The following is a 23,812-nucleotide window of genomic DNA, read 5'->3' on the forward strand; positions in this document are numbered from 1 at the left end:
AATGGTATAAACGAAACAGAAACCATTTTGATATACTCTGGTGAATTTACTTTATTCTGGCACAGTATTTTGTCAAGATGTTGAAAATGTTATGTGACAATATGTCTTTAGTTGACTGTTTATCTTGAGATTATGGATAATGAGCGGAAAGTCATGATTGATGGAGTATAACTTTTTATATTGCCTCCTAAAATATCTCTGTTAATCGAGTAATACATAGGATAAATATTCAACGTAGACCAAAACATTGCTTAAAGTCGCACTGATCTCTTTAATAATTCCACAACGATGTGGGCTAATTATTACTTTTCATTTCCACAAGAATATAGTTACAAGACGACGCCGTTTCGTATCTGACTTCCTTTATATAACTTCTTTATCTCCTTCCCTTTTCCTTCCATCATCAGAATCAAAACTCTGGTCATGGCGTCTCTGTTCTCCGATAACGAACAACCGCCGACGAATTCGAACTCAATTTCTACCGTTCTCCTTCGAAAGAAGAAGAGCTTATCTGCTTCAACCGGAGACGGTGAGAGCCACGCGCGATGGAGATCGGAGAAGCAACAGCGTATCTACTCCGCCAAGCTGATCCAGGCGCTGAAACAGGTCCGCCTCAGCTCTTCCTCCGCCGCGTCGACATCGTCTCCAACGGCTCAGAAGCGGGGAAAAGCCGTCCGCGAAGCCGCCGACCGCGCCCTCGCCGTTTCCGCCCGCGGAAGGACGCTCTGGAGCAGAGCGATCCTTGCTAACCGGATCAAACTGAAGTTCCGGAAGCAGAAACGGCCGAGGCAGACGGTCGTACCGGCCGTGACCACGGTGGTCACGACGGGAGCTAGCAGCAGCAGAGGGAGGAAACGGAGAGTGTCGGTGGTGGGAATGAATAAGAAGAGTTTACCGACGGTTAACCGGAAAGTTCGCTCTCTCGGCCGGTTAGTTCCGGGTTGCAAAAAAGAATCTGTACCGGTGATTCTAGAAGAAGCAACCGATTACATACAAGCACTGGAGATGCAAGTCAGAGCCATGAACTCTCTCGTGGAGCTTCTCTCCGGCTACTCAGCCTATGCTCCTCCGCCGATTTGATGAGGTTAAAATCGTCATTTTGCCAATATTCGACCTTTTTAAATTCTGATCTCTGTGTACACGAAAACTCATTCGTATAATATTGATATATATATATACACATATAATAATATGTATATAGAAGATCCGGTTTGAGTATAATTTGGGTAAACCACTCATCCCAACTGCTGATTCTTCTTCGTTATTAGTAATTTAGTACTAAAGTAATATTTGAAATGAGTTAATTAACGATATCTTTGCCATTAAGATTCGAACTCCGACACTCCGTAGTGGATTAGTATTAGTTTTGATTAATATCTTACGTTATTGCGGTTGGTGGAAATTGTTTAAACCTTATAATAATAAGATGTGAACAATAGGATTAGACTAAACCTACTCGGAACTTTCGGCGTACTTCATCCAAAAACATTTTCTGTGTACTTAAATTCCTCCGATCCAACATGGCATGTACGTACCATATATGTCAAAGTTAATAAGAAAATAGATTTGCAAATATGCAAATAAACTGGGGATGAGGGAATTTTTAATTTTTTTTTGTAGATTTGTGATTACTTGGAAGGTAAATAATATGTAAGTGCTCGTTTTTTAATCATTGAAATAATTGAGATATTGATGGGTTACACGAGATGATTAATTAGAGAATGATTGATGCGTTGAAATGATGAGATAGATGGACATATCTGTCGCTAAATCATCTAGTCACTTCTATTGTGTCCCTCCCTCTTTTGTATTCTTTTAACATACGCACTATAAGTTTGTTTTGTTTTGTTTTATCCCTCTTTCATCTCCAAGTTGATGTTACCACACATTGATAGTAGACTACTACTAACTCCGAGCTGATTATTCTAAAACTTATTGGAGTGACAAATTCGATCTTTGGTGCTAAGAGAATCATTGATATGAATTTTTATCAGTTAATAAAGTAATAGAACCTGTTTTTTAAAAAAAAATTACAATGCATTATAGGAAACACTAAAGTATGACAAAGCGACAAAGAAGAAGGAAATGACAAAAGCAAAAGAAATTAAAAATGTGGAAAGTGACTTGAAAAGTATGAAGAAGCACATGGGAGTGGCCATGCATGCCCTTGTCCTCTTCCTTCCTTTTTAGCTTCCTCTCATTGTCTTGGAGGAAAACTCTTGTGATCTATTATATCAAAACTAGGTGATTAACAACTCCCTCATGCTTTCGATGATTAATTTGTCAATTTAAAATTTTAATAAAATTGTTACAAATTTAGATAAGTGATTTAGTTAGAAAAAAATATTTTTAGTGAAAAAATAAAAAACAAAAAAAAAAGTTATATTGTTGGCTTTAGAAAAAACAACACAAAAACAACACAAAAAGGAGAAACTAAAAATGATTTTAGAAACTTTATAATGATTAATTTTTTAAAAAACCTGATTGGTAAAAAAATTGCTTTAGAGACAGACTTTCTAAAGCCACAAAGCTCCAACACCAATCATACCCATGAATAATTTTTTGGTAAAGTACGTGTTTGTTTACTCTTTTCTTCCGAAGAAGATAAAGATTGCGGTGAAATGTTCCACATAACTATGTGATCAAGATTTGTTGTGATACATAAGTTTGTTTTGTAGGGGGTTTTATAGCTTGGAGCATGATTTCATTTCAATATACAGTATTCTATAGTTTTAAATTATTTGTATGTCATTATGTGCAAACACATACAACACACTTTCTAGATAATGTAAAGAATCTACGAACGTCTCTGGATTTTGATATTTTCTTAAAAAATCAGCTAGTAACACAAACAAACAGCAATGTCTAGTCTCTACATTTTCTTTCGGAACAAGCGAGAAGAAGACGCATAGAATAACTGAGACAAAAATGTTTTGCCGTATATTAGACGATAGAAAAGAAAAACTCGTCGATGATCTCGAAACCATCCTCCTGCGCATAACAAAAAGGGACGGATACATAAGAGATATGTCGCAAGCTCGTGTCATCTGGACGCAGCTTCAGCTTAGAGAATTCGATCGCTTTGTCTTGGTAACCCATTTCGGTCACATTATGGTCGACAACTTGAGGGCCGTTTCTAGAGTTTTATGTAATGATTCACAGACGTAGCTGAGGTTGAACAAGCTCAATCTCGATATAAAAGGTGTATAATGTTACTTTTATCAGGAATCATCCTTAAAGTTTATTAATCTCTTTCACACGTAATATTATATATTTTTTAGATATTCAAGTTAATTCCCCTTAGAGTATTAGCAGTTGTTGATATATTCCATTTGTTGGATAAATCCATCATCATCAGTCCACTGGTTTATCAATCATGGAACAACTGTAAACTGGGTTGTTTAAAAAAAAAAAAAAAAAAGTTAAAAGATAACTTTCTAATCGTGGATCGCGTTTCTATATATAATATAAGTCTTTTGTCAGATATTCAAAGTTGAATAATATATTGCAAATTATAGAATAACATGGCCCTACTTGACAACTTATTCATTATTTCTAGAATTGGACAAAGTTCATAAAAAAAAAATTGCAATAATTAACGATATTTATTTGTATAATTGAGCAATCACAGTTGAGAAAAGAGAAATAAGTGAATAATTATCCAAAGTTACGTGGATATTCACAGATATTTTAGATTCAAAGATATTCGATTAAAACGATCTTCCTTAACGGATCTAAGACCATTAAATAAAAGATCGGTGGGATATATTCAACAATAATGACGCAAGAGAAGGAACACATTTCGTGACAACCGTGAGATCGGATTCGATAGAGAGACGACAAGACAAGACAAGACATGGCGAAACAAGAAGAAGTCACGGTCCCGATCTTCACCTCCCTTGATCCTGTCTACGGCGAAGGATCTCAGCTCCAAGAAGCTAACTCACGATTCGACGCTTTGAAATCCAAATTCAACCAAGCCTTCGGTGCTTCTCCCCAGCTCTTCGCTCGCTCTCCCGGTACAGAACATTCGTTTTGATTATGTTGATTTTTATTGCTCTGTTTTATTTATTTTTTCTCTTGATCTCTAGATGGATAGTGTCAACCTTTTGGATCTGAAAGAGATGTTTTTTTTTTTTTTTTTAATGTGTGTGTATTGTTTCAGGAAGAGTGAATCTGATCGGAGAGCACATTGACTATGAGGGATACTCAGTGCTCCCAATGGCTATTCGTCAGGACACCATTATTGCTATCAGGAAACGAGAGGGTCAGAATGAGTTGAGGATTGCAAACGTTGATGAGAAGTACTCCATGTGTACTTATCCTGCTGATCCTCTCCAGGTTTTATAATCTCTCAATCTGTTTATAACATGACCGGTCCTGGACAAGGCCGGATGAAACATTCTTCTAGTGTCTTCAAATTTTTTGAAAAAAATTACAGACATAGATCCCCAAATTTGTATAAAAAAAAAATCTCCAAATTTGTAAAAAGAAAAAAAAAATTATTGAATTTTTACTACCGTCACCTGACCCCCAAATCTCAGGGCCGGCCCTGTTCATTTATCATTTATATGTCTAACTTTTGCAGGAGATTGACTTGAAGAATCACAAGTGGGGTCATTACTTCATCTGCGCGTAAGGGCTCTTCTCTTATCCATCTAAGAGATCTCACCTTCTTTCTTTTCTTTTGTTGAGGTGTCTTATGATTTTGGATTGGTATAGGTACAAAGGGTTCCATGAGTTTGCAAAGTCAAAAGGGGTGAATGTTGATTCACCTGTTGGACTTGATGTGGTTGTTGATGGCATTGTTCCTACAGGTCTATCTCTACTTCCCAATATATAGATATGCATCATGTTCTCATTTTAATCAGAAAGTTTTAATTGGAGTTATTTATTTATTTATTCAGGGTCTGGGCTGTCAAGTTCTGCTGCCTTTGTTTGCTCATCAACAATTGCTATTATGGCTGTCTTTGGTGAGAGCTTTGAAAAGGTATTTTTACTCACTCCTACTTTCATGAAATAAAACTTTCTATCTCTTGTTGATTATTTGTATTGGCTGAGTTCTCGCTTTCAGAAAGAACTTGCACAGCTTACATGTGAATGTGAACAACACATTGGAACACAATCTGGTGGGATGGACCAGGTCAGAGAATCCATCATCTCTCAGTACCACTGCACCTAGAATCATCTCTTTTTTTTTCATTTATTGATCAGTTTTTTATTTTACTGTAACAGGCAATCTCTATTATGGCTAAAACTGGTTTTGCTGAGCTTATCGACTTTAACCCGGTCCGTGCCACCGACGTGAAACTCCCTGATGGAGGGAGTTTTGTGATCGCACACTCTCTTGCAGAGTCTCAGAAGGCGGTCACAGCTGCTACTAATTACAATAACAGGGTCGTTGAGTGTCGACTTGCTTCGGTAAGTCATAGCATTAACTTAGCATTGTTTACTTAGACTATATACATGACTTTCTCTACCATGTGGTATTGTGTAGATCATACTTGGCATTAAGCTTGGAATGGAACCTAAAGAAGCAATATCAAAAGTTAAGACTCTCTCTGACGTGGAGGGTTTATGTGTGTCGTTTGCTGGTGACCGTGGTTCCTCTGATCCTGTTCTAGCTGTTAAGGTACACTCATTATATTGCTAAAACAGACTGTGTCTTATGTTTATTAATCTCTGTTTGTGTATATGGTGCAGGAATATCTGAAAGAAGAACCATACACGGCCGAGGAGATTGAGAAGATCGTGGAGGGGAAGTTACCATCAATCTTGAACAACGATCCAACTTCTTTAGCTGTACTTAATGCTGCAACGCATTTCAAGCTGCATCAGGTATGTGAATGTACAAACCCTCTGGAACATTGTGTTTTTGTTTTTTATCGCCAAAGTCTCAAGGGTTTGCTTGCAATCATTCAATAGAGAGCTGCACATGTTTACTCTGAAGCCCGGAGAGTTCATGGTTTCAAGGACACTGTCTATTCAAACTTAAGGTCAGATTCAGACCTCTTTTACACCATCAAAATTCTTAATAAATCTTGTTGGAACGTTTAAGACCTTTAGACATCAACTGTGCAGTGACGAAGAGAAGTTGAAGAAGCTTGGTGATCTCATGAACGAGAGCCATTACAGCTGTAGTGTGCTATACGAGTGCAGGTTGCATAAATTATAAGAACGAGTGTTAACTGTGAAACCAATGGAAGTGAAATTGATTTTATGATGAAATCTTGCAGTTGCCCGGAGCTAGAAGAACTAGTTAAAGTTTCCAGGGAGAATGGAGCACTTGGAGCAAGACTGACCGGAGCTGGATGGGGCGGTTGCACTGTTGCCTTGGTTAAAGAATCTGGCGTCTCTCAGTTCATCTCTGCGGTTAAGGTAATGAAGCTTTAGTAGGACACTAGTGTTATATTTTTGAGAGGACACTAATGCAATTGCTGTATAATTTTCAGGAGAAGTACTACAAGAAGAGGATAGAGAAAGGAGTGGTGAAGGAAGAAGACATGGAGCTTTACCTTTTTGCCTCCAAGCCTTCAAGTGGTGCTGCCATCTTCAACTTCTGAACATGCCTCTTCCTCTCTTCTCTTGCTTAATTTATTCAGTCTTTTTCTCAATTTGAATTGTTTGCAGTTGTCATCTTACATTGAACTATAGTATCACTGTTGCTGGATAATTGGTTGGCCTTTAAATCAAATAAAATATATAGTAGTGGACAATTAGTACATTGAAGTATGTTTCATTCACACCTTTTTTTAGAGAATCTTGTTTTTTTTTCCTTTTTTTTGCAAACAGTTTGGATTGGTCAAGAGACATTTACAACAAATCAGAGAGTTATAAAAGTCAATCTAGTTTCCTTCCTGGAATCATTAGCACACAATTTAAAGCCTAAAACTAAAGAAAAACAAAGTGTTTACAAGAAGTAGAACCATCATTACTAACACAACCTAACACTTAACATCAGTACTCTCAGCGTCTCTGTCATTAATCTTCTCATACCCAACCACATAACCAGGCAAATGCCTTGAGTAAACCGGTTTATCCTTGCAGTGGTTATCATCCCGGACTCTCCAACACGTCCTTGTCACCCTCTTGTTTCTGTTACTTGTATCACACTCAACATTCTTAGGAAGCTGAGACGTTTGCACAACTGACAACTGGATTCCACCAACTGATCCTTGGAAGCTTCCGCTGTTGTTGACATTCTTCAGAAAGTCTGTCTCCACGGATTCAATGTCTGAAACATTTACGGTTCTGAGATGTAACCCCCAGTAGTATACAATGTTTGGCTGTTTCTCACAGGCTTCTAAATGCTCTGTTGGGTTTGGATCACAAAGTCCAAAGACTTCCTCTATCTACATCACACACATGAGATGGGTTAAAGCAGAAGAGACTGAATGTTCTATAAAGTTTCATATCGAAAGAGTGAAAATGCATACTTTGATCAGTAGAGAGCGGAAACGTGACTTAACCCAACCAACCCAATCACTCAGATCTTCCTCATTAGAAGCAGAGAGGTGTATCTTGACGAACCAAGCGTACGTGGTTGCATACGGATAAGGCTCAAACAAACTGTTCCAGTTAAAGCCATGTTTCAAGTAACCCTACATGTCACAACCGTTTCTAAACGTTAGCAAATCATTCAGAAGATGGAAATAACACACACTCTCTCTCTCTCTTACCTTAGTCAAATGATGCCCTCGGTGAAACTCTGACATGATCTTGCAATACGTGCTCCTCGTTACGTTGGAGTTGCAGTACTGACGTCCACCGCAAGGCAACTGGATAGGCATTAGCCCTGGAGGAGAGCCAGTAGCTGCGTAAGCATCCCTCAGAAGCACCACTGGTGTAGGCCACTGCCAATAAGCAAACGTGCTGAAGAAACTCGCCACAAGGGAACTCAACGTAGCGTTGGGGTTATATCCGCAGACAAACGCTGCAAGGATAGCCATATGAACTCCTCCAAGGAACCCATTCAACTGAAAACACAAAAGTGAAACTGTATCATTACATGTTAGCCCTAATCATTAGCAATGATAATGCACTTAGCGACTTACGTTACCGTATACACCACGCCTCTTTGCCCATAGTTTCACACACCGCAGCAATGATTGAAACAACTAAAACAAGAATACATTCAATAAACAGACGTTGATATTAGTAGCCAAATATTCAACGATTAAGTAAGAATTTCAATAAAAAAATATTTTTTAATACAAATTTGGAAACTTATTTCTATGTAATTTTTTTCAAATATTTTGGGGTTCCTAGGCGTCGACTAACCTATGCCTAGGACCGGCCGTGTGATGCGTTACCTCAACGGAAGGCACTATCTGAAGGATGCATTGATTTGCGCGAACTCCAGATAAGCTTCTCCAGCTCGTGTCATCAATGTCTCTCAAGAAGAAAGGGTTCAGCACATCTACCATCTAAAAACATGCCCTCGCAGTTAAAAAGAATCTTTTGAATAAAGATAATAATATAAGTTGGGAAGGTTGTTGAGGAACCAACGAACGTTTGGGATTGATAAGACTCGAAGCTGAGCGTATGGAAGATCAACCAAGATGCCATCAAACTTGAAGCGGATGAGAGGGACTTTAGCATCTTTAACACAGTGAACCTCGGAAACTTCGGCTCTACTTTTTAACAGATCATGCAAGTCGATGAAAAAATCCTCCTGTGGCAATTGAGAGAACGATCGTTAACAATAATTAAAGACCATTCAGTGGAATAGGGTGAGAACGTACGGTTATAGTGGCGAAGAAAGGACCAATGCACAAAGCGTCAATGTCTGATTCAGAACCATGAACCTGTATGACAAGAGAGAAGTTAGTTAAAACATTCATTCATTATTTACATGTATTATAACTATTTGAGAAAAATAACAAGTCACCCCAAGACCATAGGATCCATAAGGGATTATGGTGGCGTTGGTTGCGTTGATATGATGTTGAGGAAGACGTCGTTTCCAAGCAACGATCTTAATCCATCTCACTACTATCTGTTCATTAAGACTCAGAGACATCAACTTTCAATCCAACAATCATTGGAATACGAGAGAGGTTGAAAACGTTTACCCTTTGTAGCATATGAATAACACTTCTTCGTTTCTTGTCATCTTCAGGAGATGGAATGAGTCCTTCATTCACCATAAGCTACCAAATTTTGATAAAAGTAAACATTAGAAAATACTAAATTCTTGAAATATCTAAAACACACACAATGTACCTGACGAAGCGAAACAGAGCATTCTTGTTCTAATTCAGCCATGTAAGGAGGCAAACCTGTGGGACATGATAAACAGAGCCGTGAACATGAGGATCCTCGAGAAAGAGAGGGTTTATTGTATAGATTAAAAACGTGGCGATGATCCAACCTGTATATCTCTCGCCTCCTCTTCTCATGTGCAGGGATGATCGTCTGAATTTTTTTTCGGGGGAAAAAAGAGAGAAAAAGATTCGGTGATGCCGCCGTTTTCTTGGGGCGTCGTCCCTCGGCCGTGGTCTTTTTGTTTTTGAACTTGAAAGTTGAAACGACTTTTATATATTACCTAACTCCAGCGCATGATAGATTCGGCCCCCCGCCTTATTATTAATACGTGGCATTTATGTGTCTTTTAATTGTATTTATTAACTTTTTTCTCTTCAACATTTAATTTGAAAGACTCCTTGCATCCATTGCAGAAGTACCGTATAGCCCCAGTTAGATTATGGACCTTGTACCAATTTTTTTCCAATAGTAGGGGTTGGCCCGCCCGTAGAACGGGTGAATTTACATTAAAACTATTTTTATATTAAAATATAATATTTATAAATCATTTAAAATTTTATTTTATATTGAAAATAGCAAATATAATATGTTTTTATTATAAGATCATATTGCAAATTTTATTAAATTTTGTTGGTGCCAGCTGAAATTTTGTTAAAGAACACAAAATTATGAAATTAAAAAATTAAGGAAAATATAATGATTTGTATTTTTCTATTTTATTTTTATTTCAATTTGATATAGTTGAAGAAAATTTAAAGCAAGAATAACTAATATTTTTTTTATTACTAAGAGTATCATATTTTAATATTATTATATTTACTAATTTTCTCACAGTAATAAATTAATACACCCACCTCCAAGATAAATCAATTGAAAATCAAATGTAATGTGATAAAATTATAAAAGTTATATTTTAAAATAATATAGTTTCAATAATGTCATAAATAATAATTAGTATATATTATGTAACAACAAATGATGTTTTATAATATTATTATGCTCGTTTCAGTTTATATTAGATTTTCAATTTTTAATAATTTTTTATTTTATTTTTAGATTTTGGTTAATTTGAAAATCTACTGTTTTAGTTATTATTTGTGTGGACGCGGTTGTCCCTTTTAAAGAATGAGATGTGTCTAGATTATTTTATGGTAGGGGTTTCTAGTTCACCTACAGAGTTTAATAATAGATTATCTTATGATGGTATTGTGCAAATTACGAAATGCTATTTGTTTTGACACAGAGTGAACGTTTAAAGTATACAAATAGTTATGGTAGTGGACATATTGTATATTTAATTGGTTGAGAACATAAAAGAGACTGGCTTATTGATGTATTTTTTGAAGATATAAAATTATGAACAACGTTCAAACGAAATAGACATTTTTTTTCATTTGGTTAAAGTAATAGCCGTAGTCGTATCTATTGAGAAATTAGAAGGTACAAGAGTCTATAAACAATTATAGAGATCTATAATCTCTATACAAAAGTTTATAGATTATTTGTAAAGTTTATAAATCATTTACAAACTAATATGAGGTTCATACTACTGTATTTTGTAAGGCTTTGAAAAGTACCTTCCAAAATCATATAAATGTTGTCATAAATCCTTATAAAATGACAAGAGTAGAGGAAGAAAAATATGAACACAGCTTGGTTTTATTCTCTCTGATTGCATTGGCCTAAAAAAATATTCTATCTGTTTCAAGTCTCTTTTTCTCTCGAAGGCGTCAATGACCATATCTATGGTCCATGAATTCCATCACGGCGCTCATTTTTTTTTTAATTTCCTCTTTTCCCATATGGATCAAGGAGGATACTGAATGTTGGGAGATGTTGGATATGATCCCAGAGCTCTGAAACTTCGTATAACAATTCTCCATCATTTCTACTTGTCTGTTTCCACCAAAAGCGTCATGGTCCAAGAATCAGTCAAAACAGGAATTACATAATCTAATTTTGAAATATTAAATGGCTAAAGCTTACTGCTCTGGTCGCCACCAACGTCAATAATACTGATACACAAGAAAGAATAATCCACTTCCACATTACTAATACCGAACAAGAATTCAACATTGTTATAAAAAAGTAGACTCATCATCACAACATTATCAAGAATCGGTATCTCATTTTCAAGACAAGTAGCTTTTATGTCAAAAACACATACATTCACAGACATTTTTAGGACATTCTTCATCTTTTCATGGTGAAACCAAAACAGGATTATTCAGTCTTAGAAACTTCTCCGAAGGTGAACGTAAAATGTTCCGTGTAAGGCATTGAACGGGTGCTTAATGCTCAGTATATGCTCAAATATACATTATCAAACACAAACAAATGGTAGTATATGGAAAAATCTTGATCCTTTTCATGATCAGTATATGTTGAAAACTTAGGAGACAACATACATGAAAGCCCAGTTAAGTAAAGGCAACATTAAACTCAAAATTTGTGACCAGGTTTGGATTACATCTTCACATTTCTTGACCTGATATTCAGACATATAAAACTTAAGAAATTCCCACCCCAAGTAACTTCTGTTGGACCTTCAAATCCTCCAAATGTAGAAAGTGTTGCTCTCTCTTGAATATACAGCATTGTGCAGATCATATACATTCACATAAGAGATTTACATAACACAAATATAGGAACTTATCTATAATATTACCTACATAAATTCTATACCTGATTTATAAAGAAGATAAGTGTTGGAGATGGTATTGTCCTTCTGAGATGTACATGCCAATGAAGTCAATTAAGCGATAACGACAAAGAGTGGCTCAGTTTATGCAAAGTTTGGCTCATCAAGCTGGCTTGGATAACCATATGAGCATTCGCCCATCTCATCCTCAAGTGCTCCTGTTAAAAAAAATAACATAAAACCGTGAGGAGAGAAATAAAGAGCTCAGACCAAACTCATCGATCCATTATTAATCTCATATGAATCACCTTAATTATACTGTCAGCATTAATAACATCAAGCGAACCACTTTGGATTTAAGTATCCACAAGACTAAGGGTTTGGTCGCACAAATTAGGCTGTGCTAGAAGTAGATTTTCTATGTTTATACAGATTACCCTAGCAAGTGAGGAGTCAATAGCATGCTCAGTATGTACAAAATACAAACACACAAGTTCCTGTACGCAAAGATACATTTCTTAGAAAATTCAGACCTTTCGAATCCAATATGGTTCAGTAAAGAACATAGTCATAGAGTTAAAGAAACATACAATAACCCCTTGTTTCTATGCTTCAGCCCGTGTTGTTTTCTTCACATGCTTCAGGACCCTATTTATCTGCAATATGTCCCTATTAATAAGAAAACAATCAGAAGCAGCCCAAAATTGAAACCAGTAATATCTCTATATTAACAATGGACACATAATTTTTGGAAAAAGTAGTATGACGAAGAGATATAGAGAGCCACCAACTACTAATGCTACATCAAGAGCAAAAGATCCGGTAGAGTATAACGTGACAACATATCAAAGAGAAACCTGAAGCTGAAAGGTGTCAATGGTCTACATCCTCTTTTTCTTAGCTCTCCACATGTTACATCTTAGGCTCTTCCTTTCCAAATTACCTGAGATAAAGTGAGCAGCAGGAAATTTGTTTGTCCAAAAACTGTTCTAGATCAATAAGCAAAGACTTCGATATATTAGTCAAAAAGACACTGATGTTGGTAAGGCTATTAGTCTAGGGAAAGAAGTCAGTTCAATAGAAGCAAACATGATGGCAGCAATGAGAGAAGGTAAGAGATCGAGTCACCTAAAGACTGTTTCTTGTAGTAAATAAAACTGATTCTTCAATAGTTGAATCTGATGGTTGTTGCACAATCAGATCTTCGACTTCATGTTTGCGGTGTTTTTTTATCTCTATGATGAAGAGTTTCAGTGATGTCCAGATCCGCAATTATTTACTGACGAAGCTGAGACAATCTATTGAACAACCCAAATACGCATAATTTCGGGCGCGAAGCAACAAAATAGGATCATGAGCAAATGATAGAAGTATTAAAAATATAATGAACTGATAGATAGAGATCTAACGCAAGAAAGGGAGGTTGCGACAGGATTTAATGATCGTCGGCGAGAATATCATGGAGGTTCTATTGATGGGAGATTGGGAGGCCCTTTCCAAGAGAGATGTATGTTGATAATATATCTTCACATGGAATATGAGTTCCCAAAAAATCTGACTTTGCTGAGCTGAGAAATATACACAAACAGAGTTCAAAATGACATATTCTTTTTCTATACCCACAACTCCACAAGATATAGTTTTAGAGATTATTTCTTGCATTCAAATGCCCCAGATGTGAAAATTTACCAATAAAATCTCTAGCAGAGATGAAAGAAAAATCTCCACGAAGCGTACAAACTTGACATCTCCATGAGGAGACTGAACAGAGAGTCTAGAAAGATTGTATCGATGAATCGAAGCTCAAGAAGTGGACGTAGTTGATTGAATGCCATAACTGCAGGCGTTTCTCAGAATCATCAATGAGGAGGAGAAGCTGGACCGTTAACGTTTCACACAGAGAAGACTGTCGGCCAAAATCATCATCGGCGGCTTTGCTTTGTGTCTCCAACGAAGGGAAAAAAAACTATTAACATCTGGGCCTGTATGAAAACAGTAACAGAACCCAATGAATTTTTAGACACAATAACTGGCCCACTCAACATAACTCACCGAAACATAAACACTAAATGCTTAAATATTGACATGACACGTGGCAGAAGAAACCACATGCTTCCTGATGACGTGGAGAGCTGTGTGTAGAGCACAACTCTACTTTATATATATATGATTATAAATTAAAAAATTAGAACCCTAATACATACAGTACTATTTTTACAAATCAGGATCTTAATTTTTAAAAAGAAATTACCAAATTGAAGAGGGACTTACTGCAAAAACACTTTGCGCACTGGCCTTAAAGCCGGCACTGCAGATATATTAGAGTGTCCGAACACCTGAGTTCGTGTGACGAAGATGGCAACCAAAACCATCATTTTACCCTTCATATATACGAGTTTGAGAAAAATGGACAATCTGTATTGTTGCTTGATAAAATAGTTTAAATACCACATGCAACTAATTCACGTATAAACTATATAAACTATTCAATTTTTCAAAAAGAAAAACTATAAACTATTCAAGAGACTACAACAGGTATATAAAATGATTTAGTTCAACATTCCAACTTTGTGATGGCATTTTAACAAACCTCTTCTCAATGAAGTAATCTGTCGACTATTCAAATCTGAAGAAACGCGTGCGTTCCAGCAATATTAAATATTAAATAATAAATACACACACACACACCTCGTAATTACATTAGACTTAGTATGGTTTAGATGAAAGACCAAAACATATAAACGTTGCTTAGATACGGTAATTTTGTTACTACATACAAACTCTTCTTCACCGTTTTGAGCTGAGCATCATGTGATCCAAAATCCTGTCATTTAAACCTTTTGAGTGCAATGAGATAAGGTTTGAAACCTTCCATATCACACAAAAATATCATAATTGCTACTCAAAAACTCTCCTCCACAGACATCTCTTTCTCATCGATACCAAAAGATGTTTTTTTTTTTTTTTTTTTTTTTTTGAATTATACACAGTTTCCCCAAAGGCTTCCCAGGCCCAAGGGACTAATCTGTGTCGCTGCGGCCCGAATGTTAAATTTCGCAGTGGCCGGGAATCGAACCCAGGTGGCGGGTACTCACAGCTGTGAACCCTTTACCACGAGAGCTAGATACCAAAAGATGTTATGGGAATGAAAATGTGAAATTTATTGAGAGAGTAAAAACAAAATACTATTTAGTTGTATAATCTTGGCTCCTTCCATTCATTATTAACACGTTTTCCTTTAATAGTTAGAATCTCACGTTAACGAACAAATCTATATTTGTATCCATGCAAAGTTCCTGGCCCCTCGATTTGACAGAAGAGGATAATAAACCCAAAAATGTTTTTTTTTTATAATTTTCGTTTGGTTTAATTTCTTCAATAAAAATTTGTCGGTTCGTAAATTTTTTTTTTAATTAGATGTATAGAGATAGAGAGAGCTACTATATAAGTAACTGCTCAAATCTCCAGCAAATACACACTTCACTGTTCGTGTAACTAACTATACAAAGGACGAGTGTTATATATATTCTCTGATCCAGTCTTCTCGATCTGCTTTGGTTCGTTCTTTCCTCTGATCATCGGAGATGGCGATATCAAGCTCCGTTACGCCTGGGCTAGTACGTCGTCTCTTACTATTGCTTTAAGCTTTCCTTCGTTTGAAAATTAGATCTTTTGCTTGATTTAGTTTCGGGAAAACTGCAGATGTCGGTGGTGCTCGGGATCGTGCCTGTGATCGTCGCGTGGCTCTACGCCGAGTATCTTCACTATGCGAAACACTCAGTCTCCGCCAAAGCGTACGTTGCTTTGATACAAATCGTTTTGTTTAGCGTTTGATTTCGTATTTGATTTTGTTGTTCTTGTTAAATGTTAAGTAGGCACTCTGATGTCAACTTGGTGGAAATTGTGAAAGATTTTGTTAAAGAAGACGATAAAGCTCTTTTAATAGAAGATGGAGGTGGTCTTCAGTCACCTTCTACCAAAACCAAGGGCTCCTCCGTACATTCTCCTCTCATCAGGTTCCGTAAACTCTCCCTAATAGCATCTCCAACCCTGCTGCAAAATTTATTACACAATTGATTATGCAATCGTGAACAAACAAAAAACATTTTTATTTGTTCACGACTGCATAATCCACTCCATTTTGCAGTAAATTTTGCGGTGGGGTTGGAGATGCTCTTACATCTAGTGAGCTCTATGCTTATTCCGGTTTCTACGCAGGTTTGTGCTCTTGGATGAGTCCTTCTTGGTTGAGAACAGGCTGGCGTTGAGAGCAATGTGAGTATTTGGAGTGAAGTTTTGTATGTTCAACGGTCCAACTTTGTCTTGAATTATATTGGTTTCTATGCAGAATCGAGTTTGCAGTGCTTATGGGATCTTTATATATAAAGAACACTTTCAATCTCTCCTGGTGGTGACAGCTCAGATTCCACGTCAGAAATAGGAAGTCTACAGCGTTGACACGTCGGATCCGCACCGTTTCACTAAAGCGTTGCTCTGTCCGAACGGGCTTCACGTGGGCTTCGTCACGCTCTAATCAAATGTTTTCTGTCGCGAGGCCCGTCCGCATACGTCTTCTACGGGGAACCCTAAACAGATGCTCCCTTCCTGTTCTTCGTTCGTCGCCTATCGCCGCAGCGGCTGTCTAGAACCTGTAACGGTTTTGCTTTCAATCACCTTAAATCGTCTTTAATTCACCAATAATGGAGTTTCAAGAGGATGTAGTCTCGAAGAATCTATGTAAGAAGCTTCGTTTGCGTCTTTACGCCTTCCTTTCTAATCCTTTGAAACGTTAATGGTTATTTATTCATGGTTGTCTAATCTCTGCAAGTTGGTCTCTCAGCACCTATAAAAGGTAAGCCATCTTTCCTTGAATATCATCCTCTCAATCCGTGATAACACCAAAGTTAATTTATTATGTGAGTGGCTAACTCATCAATCCTCTGCTTTAATGGATTCTCTAGCTGCAACACAAGAAGTTGCGATGAACGGAGTCCTCATCGGTTTGAATCAGCCCTAGGGACGACAGAGTCGCGGAGATCTTCGATTCCGTACCTCTCATTCCTCCTCTCGAGATCTCTCGCTCATCATGGTCACTCTCTCTTCTTCTTCTTATGACTTTAATAGGCTTTGAAATTGAACTTTGATATTGGATTGCGGATTGTGGAGTTTTTGTTTGTCTACGAAATGAAATTGTATTCTTGACCTTCTGAATATTGCTTGATTGTCTGTAAATCTTATTGTTTTGTCTATTCTAACATAAAAAAATTTAGGTCTTGGATTGTTTTGGTTTAACCACAAGCGCAACATTTTTACTAGATCTTTTTGAGAGAAATTTAGTGTTTGCATCCATATGTGTTTTTGATGCCAAAAAGATAATTTTTGTTTACTTATGTGTTTTTTATGCCAAAATATAATTTTCTGTCGTATGTCTGTGTTTAGTTAGAGGAGCATTACGTGGCTATGTGAGGAGATGGAGTTGAGATGAGGATGCTAGCTCTTACAGCTTTGGATGTTCTACGGTTCGTCAGATTTTTACAATTGATATAGGTTTTTGTGTGTTTGAGTGAACTTTTGACGCTGAGGATATGCAAGAGTTCAATGTCTAGCATGCAGGACAGCAGATGACTTATTGCAATAAGCTGGCTAGACTTGATGGAGTTCCATACCGTGATTTCACTGGATAGGTCTTTGGTTTTTTTTTTTGGAAAAAAAAAAAATTGTAGTTTGCATTTTAGGGGTTAACATGTTAAACTCAAGCATCTTTCTTAGTTGTTGTTTGCCTTGCGCTGTTGGCAGGAGAGGATTTGACTATTCTCTATGGGTTCGAATGTAAGGATAATGTTTTAGACCAACACACAAAACCCACCGGGTCATATAAACGAACAGTGTCACTTACCAAATAACCAAAAATTTAGCAAAACACCCTTACAAAGCTGCAGCGCAACATAGCGTCCCAATAAAAGCCACCCTCAAGAACTGCATACTAACCTCCCTGCAACCCATGTTAGTCAGGATAGTTGTTTGCTTGAACTCTGACCTCACAGCACCTTCTGTTTTCTTTTTATCAGCACCTACAACAACTAAAACAATGGAATCAAAAGCAGAGCTTGAAGGTCATTTGTTTGAATCATCAACCTTAAACTGTTGCTATTAAACCAATATAAACCCAGTAAGGACTACATTATTACTTTTTAAAAATTAGAAATCACCCAACAATTATGTTGTCAACGCTTAAAACACATTTATATTAAAAGGAACCGTCAAATTCCTTTAAAAAAATAATAATTTCAGTCCACTATGGAAACCATGGTATACTTCTTATTGAACCAAATGACGTGTCGAAGTGTCGAACCCGGACATGGAACCATGACCATGGGTAACAAAAACTCAAAATACATGTGTTAATAACGAAGCCATTACACAATCCACACATCACATATCAAACATACAATAGTACAAGCTTCTGTTGGGGCGTTAGAATAGCGCAAAGAAACAAAAAAAAAAAGAAGATTTTGAACAACCTAGCCATAACAAAATACCGCTTGCAATCGTTTTTAAATTGTGCTTTAAGGTTTTAAGCAACAAATGCCACTGACCGACAAATAAACAACAGACCTGGGAAACTGTGAGCTTACCACGTCTCTCAATTTTCTCAACACCAGTTTCAAGGTCATAGAAAGTATAGACCAGTTTCAATTTTCTTTAATATGATGCATTTGTAAAATAAACAAAAGAGTTTTTTTGGTTGAATAAATTTAAAATTCAATTCATGAAAAGGAAAAATTTCTCAACACCTCATAACCCGTGCAATATGAATAACACAGTGTGTTGACCCCGCACGTTGCAGCCCACGACCGCAGTCAGAAGTGCCGAAAATCCTACACTCCACTGATTTAGGTGGAGATATTATGGTGCGTAGACTGCCAACTAAAAGTTTGATTATGGAATATGTGACATGTTCCGATCTCCCAACGACGACAATGGCTGCATGTGACTTAGATTCCATCTGAAATAACAAATAGAAGTTCCACATGTAGGCTTATGTCAAAGCTTATGATCTCCTTATTTCTCACACAAATGAGGAACTACAACAATGAGGCTGTAAAAAGGGAGGACTAACCCGCCTAGATTCTAAATACATGGATCATTAAACATCATTTTAGAGAATGTAACCACCAAACTTCACAGTTCATGTTATTGCCACAAAGAAATCTTTAAAGACGTCCGGATGACCAAGGTTAGAGCTACACATTTTTATATACCCGAGTCTGTTTGCAGTGAATAATTGTCGTAATTTTCATTGCATATTTGATATTGGGACGACTCATTTCTCTCAGTGAACGGAGAGACACAGCGTAAGCGTCGAAGTGGACAAGTTCTTCTGTAATCCCGATCTTATTTTTAAAATTTTAATAACAGTTTAATCTCAGGACATACAGTCATTTAGTTGGTGACCTTATTACACTTACTCAAAACATCGTCTACGGATACTCGCATTGTATCGTTTATATAGTCTATCCTCTGATTTGGGTTTATGTGCTTCAAATATTTTTTAAATGAAAATACTCAAATAACACTAATATATAGGTTTATAAAATATATATGTTTACATACACGCATAAATATAGTAGCAATTTTTTCAGAACAGAAAACTAATCTGCACACATATAATATAGATAGATACATATATAATTAAACAATTCATTCCAACGAAACAATTAAAATTAAATTATTTCATACGGAGAAGAAAAAAAAAACATAGTATCCGTTCCTTTGTCATTACCATTGAAACACTATTTAATTTGTACAACTGAAGCAATAGTTGCTATTATTGTCCAGACATCCATAATCCTAAATTTAGTATATCTACTAACTACTTAACAACGTATAACAAAACTCGGACAAACCATCAAACTCCCATGCATTCCTCCCTCCAACAGCAAAAAAAAAAACCATGAGACATATGAACAACCAAGGTTTAATATACTAATACTTTAGTTTCAAAGATCATTTTATAATCTACAACCCGCCCGTAGGGCGGGCCGATCCTAGTACTTTTATATTTGTGACCGTACTGATGTCTTCAGTTCATCCAAGAAGGTGGGTGATGATGATATTTTATCTTTTAATCTGCTTAGTAGATTCTGGAAAGGTTTATCTAGTTACACAGGCTCTACAATTTGGTCTAATTTTATGTGGAAAGATTTAGACTTCATAAAGTTGTGAGCTTTATAAATAATTTTTTTTATGCTTCTACTTGTCTGACTGTCTTACATTGTTTATCTTTTTGATACAGAGTTACAACAGGGATCTCTTTCTGTTCCTTTACTTCCTTCTCATCATCGTTTCGGCGATAACTTCATTCACGATACATAATGATAAATCAGCATTAAACGGAAAATCCATCATGTACTTGAATAGGCATCAAACCGAGGAGTGGAAAGGCTGGATGCAGGTTTGTGACTATTTCCCTTGATGCATCAGCTTGGAAGATTAATGCTCATTGCTTAATTTTCATTTGCTGTTACCTCATCATAGTTCTCTTTTCATGGTGTTGTAGGTCCTCTTTTTGATGTACCACTACTTTGCTGCTGCGGAGTATTACAATGCTATCCGTGTGTTCATTGCTTGCTATGTGTGGATGACTGGATTTGGGAACTTTTCTTATTATTACATTCGCAAGGACTTTAGCCTTGCAAGGTTTGCACAGGTAACAGTTTTGACCTCCTGTTTCTTTTCTTATTTCTAGCTTCTAAATTCTAACATACTCTTGTTCTAAACAGATGATGTGGCGGCTGAATTTCCTGGTCATATTCTCCTGCATCGTCCTCAACAACAGTTACATGCTATACTACATATGCCCCATGCACACTCTGTTTACTCTGATGGTCTACGGAGCACTTGGTATTATGAACAAATATAATGAGAATGGTTCAGTCATAGCTGCCAAAATTGTTGCCTGCTTCGTTGTTGTGATCATCGTTTGGGAGATTCCCGGCGTTTTTGAATGGGTTTGGAGTCCATTTACGTTCCTATTGGGTTAGTGAAGAAGAGTCAAATCTTTGTTTTCTCATGAAAAATAAATGTGTTCACTAGACAACTGTTTGAAAATACAAAAACTTGGAAAATAACAATTGCAGGTTACAATGACCCTGCGAAACCGCAGCTTCCTCTCTTGCATGAGTGGCATTTTCGCTCGGGCCTTGACCGGTACATATGGATAATCGGGATGCTCTACGCATACTACCACCCAACTGTAAGTTCCCAATACTCACACTTGAACTTCACATTGCATGAGATGGAGTAGCTTAATGAGAAAACACTAATGTACCTTATAGGTTGAGAGTTGGATGGATAAACTGGAGGAAGCTGAGATAAAGATCAGGATGGCTATCAAAACAACTGTGGCACTGATAGCAATAACGGTATAACAAGTTTATCATTTCACTTTGTTCCAAGTGAAAGAAGCCTTCTTCCAGCTAATCTGTATCTTTGTTACTATGAAACTTTTAGGTGGGATATTTTTGGTTCGAGTACATATACAAGCTGGATAAGTATACTTACAACAAATATCATCCTTACACCTCTTGGATTCCAATAACGTATTTCACTTTACTCTCAAAAGCTCTCCATGCATGATTCTTTTCAAAACAAGTTTTTAACTTGTGTATCACTTGGTGTTGATTTTCTGTCAGTGTTTATATCTGTCTCCGGAACATCACCCAGTCTTTCCGCGGCTACAGTTTGACCCTCCTGGCGTAAGAACAATGTTTTAATCAATATATATATATATATATATATATTCGTCCTCTTGTTTCCAGAAAAAATACAAAATTTTGTTTGTGAAATTTTTCAGGTGGCTTGGGAAGATAACACTGGAGACATATATCTCCCAGTTTCATATATGGCTCAGGTATGTCACCCTTCATCTTGTCAGTTAGTGTTGTGCCATTGAGATATGAAATTTATGAATCCACAGATCTGGAGTTCCTGATGGTCAGCCCAAGTTGCTACTCTCTCTAATCCCGGAATACCCATTGTTGAACTTCATGCTCACAACTTCCATTTACGTCGCTGTAAGCAAACTCTGTTACAACTGATTCACAAATAAATTGAAAGCCAAAATATAAAAGAACTGATTGGCGTTTGGTTGCTCTGTTTCAGGTCTCTTATAGGCTCTTTGAGCTTACAAACACATTGAAAACAGCTTTGATACCAACCAAAGACGACAAGCGCCTTGTCTACAACACCATCTCAGCAATCATAATCTGCACTTGCCTCTACTTCTTCTCGTTTGTTATCGTCCAAATCCCCCAAAAATTGGTTAGTCAAATTTTTTATCTCTCTGTTTTTGTGTGAAAGAAAGAAAGACATGATGCTTGAGCTCTGTCATCTCACGTTTATTATTATTTCATGTGAAACAACAGGTGTGAAAGTGAAGCATGTCTGAACCGGACCAAAGTGGATGTTAATTGAATGGGAATTCATATCAATTTGCAGAGGAGTTAAAAGAATCACGCAATGTGGTAGATATACGAAGAAGATGGAAGATATTAGAGGGTAGTTGATGCATACAATGTTGGCACAATGTCATCTGTCTGTATATTTATTTGTTTATGAACAAGGTCAAGGTGTTGTTTGTTGTTTATATATGTTACTAGGTTAAGCGCCGACGCGGGATCAACATTATATATATAAATTATTTTATGTATTAAATATTTTTACATATAATGAAATAATAAATATATATTAAATAATTAAAAATCAGTAACTATTAAATATATAATTAAATTGGTACGAACATATAAATCAATTTTATTAATCCAAAATATATATTTTTTTATATTTGATAGGATATGTATTAAATTTAAATAATACTAACATAGATAATATATTTTAGTATATTTTTAATATTAATGTCTATTAAATGATGATTTCTACTCATATAGTTTTTTTGATCATTTGTATCTTTTATAAAAAAAAATTTAAATTAGTGATAACAAAATTTTCATCGTGGGATTAATAGTTTTAGTAATTTATAATTTAAAAAAAAATAAGTTGTCAATGATCGTTCAAAACTTTTATCAAAAAAACTGTTCAAAGTAAATTTTGAAACTAAAATATTGTGGTTTATAGTTTAATTTAAAACGATATATATATATTAATCTTAAGAATTAATTAAATTAGACTTTTTACTTATATAATTTTTGTAATAATTGGTATTTTTTCATACCAAAAATTTTAAACCATGGATCATAAAATTTGAATGTGAGATTTTTAACAATTTTAGTAATTTATAGTCGTTTGTAAAAATTCAAAATATAACATATACATATTTAGATTTTTATTATATGGTTATTGTGGTTATTTAATTTATTTAATAGTTTAAAATTAAAAAAATATGATAGAAGATACATTATTTTTTATCAAATCTTTATTATTCAAAATCATTAATTGACATATATACTTTAGCCACATTAGGCAATTCCGTAAATTTTATTTAAGAAAATAATAAAATACATTAAAGATGAATTTATTGTTAGTTTAATGAAAAATTTATTATATAATTAGATGTACCAACGTATTTTTCTAATGATTATAAGAATCATTTTAGTAATTACACGTGGTTACGAAAAAAAATTGTAATGCTGAGAATGTTATGTTCACGATGATATGTTAATTTGTATTACCATTTTTCTAAACAGTTGATAATAAATAATCGCATCATCTAGCTTTGTGATTTACAAGGTTTGTTTAGGCTTTGGACCAAGTTAAGTTAATTAAGAAATTCATAAACTGACATTAATATCACATAACATAACATTAAATCATTAATATCCACTCAAATGACCAGTTGATTATCTATTTTTAATCTATAATTATCACACAAATATAATAACATCA

General features: G+C 35.8%; 4 protein-coding genes and 1 long non-coding RNA gene across 7 annotated transcripts; 4 read left to right on the top strand and 1 right to left on the bottom strand.

The window, feature by feature from the left end:
• The first annotated feature begins 332 nt into the window (after window positions 1-332).
• Window positions 333-2,324, top strand: LOC106397395 (transcription factor bHLH148-like). Its single transcript, XM_013837979.3, has 2 exons — window positions 333-1,084; window positions 2,047-2,324. Exon 1 carries the CDS (start codon window positions 424-426, stop codon window positions 1,078-1,080), a length of 657 nt encoding a protein of 218 aa, XP_013693433.1. The 5' UTR covers window positions 333-423; the 3' UTR covers window positions 1,081-1,084; window positions 2,047-2,324.
• Window positions 2,325-3,652: 1,328 nt separating this feature from the next.
• On the top strand, window positions 3,653-6,724 carry LOC106401687 (galactokinase). The gene is made up of 13 exons (XM_013842246.3): window positions 3,653-4,019; window positions 4,166-4,341; window positions 4,589-4,635; window positions 4,723-4,817; window positions 4,908-4,990; window positions 5,075-5,143; window positions 5,236-5,421; window positions 5,498-5,632; window positions 5,704-5,838; window positions 5,926-5,996; window positions 6,082-6,159; window positions 6,237-6,378; window positions 6,453-6,724. Exons 1-13 carry the CDS (start codon window positions 3,857-3,859, stop codon window positions 6,561-6,563), a joined length of 1,491 nt encoding a protein of 496 aa, XP_013697700.1. The 5' UTR covers window positions 3,653-3,856; the 3' UTR covers window positions 6,564-6,724.
• LOC106401686 (nuclear poly(A) polymerase 3) lies at window positions 6,529-10,267 on the bottom strand. The gene is made up of 11 exons (XM_013842245.3): window positions 9,374-10,267; window positions 9,226-9,281; window positions 9,075-9,152; window positions 8,891-8,998; window positions 8,745-8,807; window positions 8,513-8,674; window positions 8,313-8,426; window positions 8,055-8,117; window positions 7,680-7,976; window positions 7,437-7,601; window positions 6,529-7,352 (listed from the first exon to the last, which is right to left on the bottom strand). Exons 1-11 carry the CDS (start codon window positions 9,399-9,401, stop codon window positions 6,945-6,947), a joined length of 1,542 nt encoding a protein of 513 aa, XP_013697699.1. The 5' UTR covers window positions 9,402-10,267; the 3' UTR covers window positions 6,529-6,944.
• Window positions 10,268-15,270: 5,003 nt separating this feature from the next.
• Window positions 15,271-22,624, top strand: LOC106401717 (protein REDUCED WALL ACETYLATION 2-like). 2 transcript variants are annotated; one of them, XM_013842278.3, is made up of 17 exons: window positions 15,271-15,525; window positions 15,611-15,702; window positions 15,781-15,924; window positions 16,127-16,183; window positions 16,257-16,281; window positions 19,961-20,008; window positions 20,205-20,363; window positions 20,469-20,618; window positions 20,692-20,947; window positions 21,049-21,164; window positions 21,247-21,333; window positions 21,422-21,510; window positions 21,604-21,666; window positions 21,765-21,821; window positions 21,888-21,984; window positions 22,073-22,231; window positions 22,336-22,624. In XM_013842278.3, exons 1-17 carry the CDS (start codon window positions 15,493-15,495, stop codon window positions 22,339-22,341), a joined length of 1,638 nt encoding a protein of 545 aa, XP_013697732.1. In that variant the 5' UTR covers window positions 15,271-15,492; the 3' UTR covers window positions 22,342-22,624. The 2 variants fall into 2 exon arrangements, with proteins under 2 accessions (XP_013697732.1, XP_013697733.1); XM_013842279.3 differs by having other exon boundaries at window positions 15,784-15,924.
• LOC106385161 lies at window positions 16,288-19,711 on the top strand. Of its 2 annotated transcripts, XR_007324348.1 has the most exons (4): window positions 16,288-16,645; window positions 16,737-16,760; window positions 16,870-16,997; window positions 17,348-19,711. It is a non-coding gene; the product is annotated as an uncharacterized LOC106385161 (long non-coding RNA). The 2 variants fall into 2 exon arrangements; XR_001277107.3 differs by having other exon boundaries at window positions 16,288-16,760.
• Window positions 22,625-23,812: the final 1,188 nt, after the last annotated feature.

This window comes from Brassica napus, chromosome C5, assembly GCF_020379485.1.
Source record: "Brassica napus cultivar Da-Ae chromosome C5, Da-Ae, whole genome shotgun sequence".
Lineage (NCBI taxonomy): Eukaryota > Viridiplantae > Streptophyta > Magnoliopsida > Brassicales > Brassicaceae > Brassica > Brassica napus.